General features: G+C 30.0%; 1 protein-coding gene across 1 annotated transcript in view; it reads left to right on the forward strand.

Moving 5' to 3' along the window:
• LOC106466235 (ubiquitin-40S ribosomal protein S27a) overlaps positions 1–4,240 on the forward strand; it is a 14,807-nt gene that overhangs the window by 2,938 nt on the left and 7,629 nt on the right. The window contains exons 2-3 of the mRNA XM_013926486.2: positions 2,644–2,706; positions 3,605–3,659. Of these exons, the coding sequence (XP_013781940.1) occupies positions 2,659–2,706; positions 3,605–3,659 (103 nt within the window). The 5' untranslated portion in view covers positions 2,644–2,658. The remainder of the gene's footprint in view (positions 1–2,643; positions 2,707–3,604; positions 3,660–4,240) is intronic.

Raw genomic sequence — 4,240 nt, forward strand, 5'->3', positions numbered from 1 at the left:
ATGACTTCAAATTGTAACATGAAACTACATTCGTTTATCCTAAGTAGATCTAAGTTCATAACAGTGTACATCTATTTATAATTAAATTTTATTGTGTTATTGCCCTTTGTACCGTGTCTAACTACTACAGTATGAGATGTAAATCACTCGGGAAATGTGCAGCACGCGTTACTCTTATCAAATTACATTACCCACGAACTGCTCAAGTGCATGCTTCATAAAGCATTTTAATTATATTATTATTACTTATTTTATTTAATCTAATCTTAAATAACTTTAAAAGATCCATATTTTTTATTTTAGCTACTTTTATAATAATAAATGAAGAATAAATATGAAAAATAAGAAATGAAGTACTTACCTAATCTTTTTTCTTGTCAAGTTTTTGAAGAGGGTTAACCCTAATTTTTTATGCTATAGATATTAATGCACAAAAACATATAAATTAATAACATGCAAAAAGTAGACAATTTCTTTTACCTCTCAAAATGTTCTTGGCTTTCTAACTATGCAACAAGAGCCGTTACAAATTCATCCAAGCTAGTCATTAACTTTCCTACGGGAACAAATCTTGTCTTGTGAGTAAAGTTGATGATATTCTGTACAGAACACAACATTAAACAATACGTAATTGGATAGATGAAAACCTTGACTTTTTATTGGTTATAGGTAATATATAATGAAAAGTGAGACAGAACTATCAAAGACTTGTGAAAAAGAGGATGTGGCAGGAGGGGTCTGATTTTCTGTTCAATAGCTCTATAACCAAACAAAATTGAAGGCTATAAAAATTACGGTCTGTTTGAGCAATAATGATTTTATAGATAGTATTTTACGTTTAATTTTGTACATTTTCGAGTGGTGATGACATGCTAAGACAAAATGTGTCAACTGCGTCGCAATAGTGGATATTCAAGATTTTTTTATATATTTCCTTGTATAATTAAGAAGTTAACTTGTATACTATTAAAATATGAATTATAAGCTAAGAATTTATGCTATTCTTTTTGGTATAACAAACAAAAAGTAGTATAAGAAAATTTTGAATGTAAGACACTAAAACCTTGGGTCATGCACAATAAATGGTACCCATGGAGAAAGGGTTAAATAAGAAGACTTTATATTTTCTATTTGGTAAGATATTGCTCATGTAATAAACACAGTGGCATGCTGACTACCTTTTTCCATTTTTGGAAACGATCCCTTATATACACTTCTATGTATGACACAAATAACCAATCGAAAGCTCAGAATGCTCCCCTAGTGGTTTTCTCAGCCATTTTGATGTGTTAATTTCATTTCTTTTCACACAAGATTTCAAACAATAAGGTAAGTCTGTAGTGAGCTTGAAATTGCATATTTGTTAGACCCAAATATAGCTTAGTTACTATGCTTGATAAATTATATTGGAATTCTGTGGTATTGATATAGTAATGTGTGATTTTTTGGCTATTTAAAATGTATATATAAAACCTAAGAAAAATTTCTTTTCATATCCTCCATGTGGACAATTTCATAAGGTTTAGCAACCTACGACAAGTGGCAAACAAGTACAAAGGTCATAACTAAAAGAGATAATTTTTTGCTTTACTTCTTTATTTACTGTTCCATGTTTTAAGAAAGATAAGTTTAAGAAATTATTTGTAAAAAGTAATAATGCATGTACATATGTAATGTATAATAATTGAAATATGACTGTATTTTACAAAATACTAAAACACAGCCAAGACAGGTCACTTTGTAAAGACTAAAGGTCAGTTATATATTATTGGATACGGTAACACGAGTGCACGTGCACGTGCCATTGCAACTTCTGTATTGTTAGCCAAGCATGGCTGAAAGGTTAAATGTATAATGTTATGAGATTTAAGCTATTTAGTCTAAACATTTGTTTTCATGTTATAATTTGTAGCTGTTCGAGAAACAAAAAAGCATAATTTATATATTTTTTCCTAATTTTATTTATTGAGGTTATGAAGCTGGTCAAATCGGATCAAAGCTGTGCAGAAATACAGTAGTGGAAGTAACAAATAAAAAATTTTATAATTATCTGGGGTTATAATGATTCCGCATGTGAAATTTGAAAATGTTCTAATGCATTAAAGTATTTTTAATTTTAAAATCAAAATTGCTTTGCATGTTGGATAGTCAACATTCTGAAAGAAAAAGGTGTACGAGAAAATCTTTAATAAAAAAATCTTAATATAAAATTAATTAATTTAAAAACCTGATATTTTATGTAATGTTCTTTGTAATGTTTACCAATAACCTGCAAAATTTTGTAAAGGTGTGCATACATTATCAAAAATCATGGTGTATTCCACCCAACCTGTAATAGAAAGGTTAAAGATGACCCCAAATTTGATTTGTCCATCCTGTAACACTGTAGGAATTTTAAAAAATCGAATAATTTTCTATAACTCCAACAATAGTTAGTGGGATTAACTGCAATACTGACGGCAGTTTAGAATTTCTTTGTGACTTGTACCATTAGGTACCCTTCAACCAGCAGTCATGGAACCAGAGCAAATTTGCACATAAATAGCTATAGAAAAATGTTTCAAAAGCAGGTAGGACCCACTTGTAGTGCTAGCTAGGGTTTAAGACTTGAGAGAGGTTTTGAAAGTATTTTCTTTTTTACAGCTTCCACTAGGGAAAATGCAGATTTTTGTAAAAACATTAACGGGGAAAACTATCACCCTTGAGGTAAGTTTATTATTATTATTTTCAAGAAGTTCTATGAAAATATTACTACTTTTGTATATTTGCCTCATTTGTTAGTCTTGAGTTGACATATGAAGAAGATAATTTAAGCTTCTCACTACAAGTTCTTTCTGTAATATAATATGTCATTTGATAGATGAAAACCTTGGCTTTCTATTGGTTATAGATCATACAGAATTAAACATGAGAGAATTATTAATAAATCCTGAAAGAGAGGATGTGTTAGGTGGGTGTGGCAAGAGGGGGTCTGATTTTCTATTTGATGGCTCTGTAACCAAATAAAGTTCAAAACTATAAAAATTATGGTTTGTCTGAGCAATGACAATTTTGTAGTGAGTAATTTACATTAATTTTCATACTAATTGTAGGGGGTGGTGAATGAAATACAGAAGATGGAATGCCTACAAAAAATCTGTTATCTTTCTCATACTTGGGGAAATTCAGGATTTTTTAAAAGTATTGCCTTATAAAATTAAGATGTTAAAAAATGGATTATTAGTTGTGATCTTATGCTATACTAATTGGTGTAACAAAAACAAAACGTTTAATAAAATTTTGAATGTAATCCAGTAAAACCTTGTGACATGCAGTAAATGATGGTCGGGCAGATAGCGTTAACAAGCTTAAAAACTGTGTTTGGCTGTATTTAGCTGATTATAAATGTTTTGAATGAAAAGTTATTAATGCTGATGAAATATAACTTACAACCATAACTGGAATTGACATTTCAGAAAATGAATGTTTTCTATGGTGTTTTTTCCCAAGGTAAGAACTTACTATGCACTTTGATCATTAGGTTAATGCTACTAAAATTATTAACCAAAGCTTACTATGATGTGTTTATTTTTAGTGTTACATTTGAGAATTATTGTTTTAACAGGTAGAACCCAGTGATACCATAGAGAATGTGAAAGCAAAGATCCAGGATAAGGAAGGTGAGAACAGTCTTGTACTGGTTAAGATTTTTAATACTTGCCATTGCAAATGTTTTTATGGGGATTATGTTTTGAATTCAGAAGTAGCATCAACATGCGACCTACTCATTGTTAACAACTTCTGTTATCAGTTTTTCATAAAGGTGTTCGTGGTGACAGCTCATCCTTCATAACATTAGATACAGTATTTCAAACCTTTCATGAATTGATTTTTACTCAAACAAAAATCTAATTCCAGTGTGAAAATATTTCATTCAATATATGATTACCAATATGCTGAGTTTTTCATAATTTTAAAGGGCCTTCATTTATTTAATGCACAAGTATTATGCCATTGTTGATCATTTGTATTGTAATTCATGCATCAAAATTCCAACATATAATGGTTACTACAACCTATAATTTGCTTTAAAATAAAGTTAGATAATTAGAGAAACGTTATGTTTAACCCATTCACTGAGACTGGGATATATATTTCCCAGTGCAGTGGGAAATGTATATCCCAGCTCCAGTGAACTGGTTAAAGAATCTTTTGTACACTGCCATACTTGCTAAACCTAACTGAGCTAACCTGATGTTTT

Source organism: Limulus polyphemus, unplaced genomic scaffold (assembly GCF_000517525.1).
Source record: "Limulus polyphemus unplaced genomic scaffold, Limulus_polyphemus-2.1.2 Scaffold2200, whole genome shotgun sequence".
In the NCBI taxonomy this organism is placed as follows: domain Eukaryota; kingdom Metazoa; phylum Arthropoda; class Merostomata; order Xiphosura; family Limulidae; genus Limulus; species Limulus polyphemus.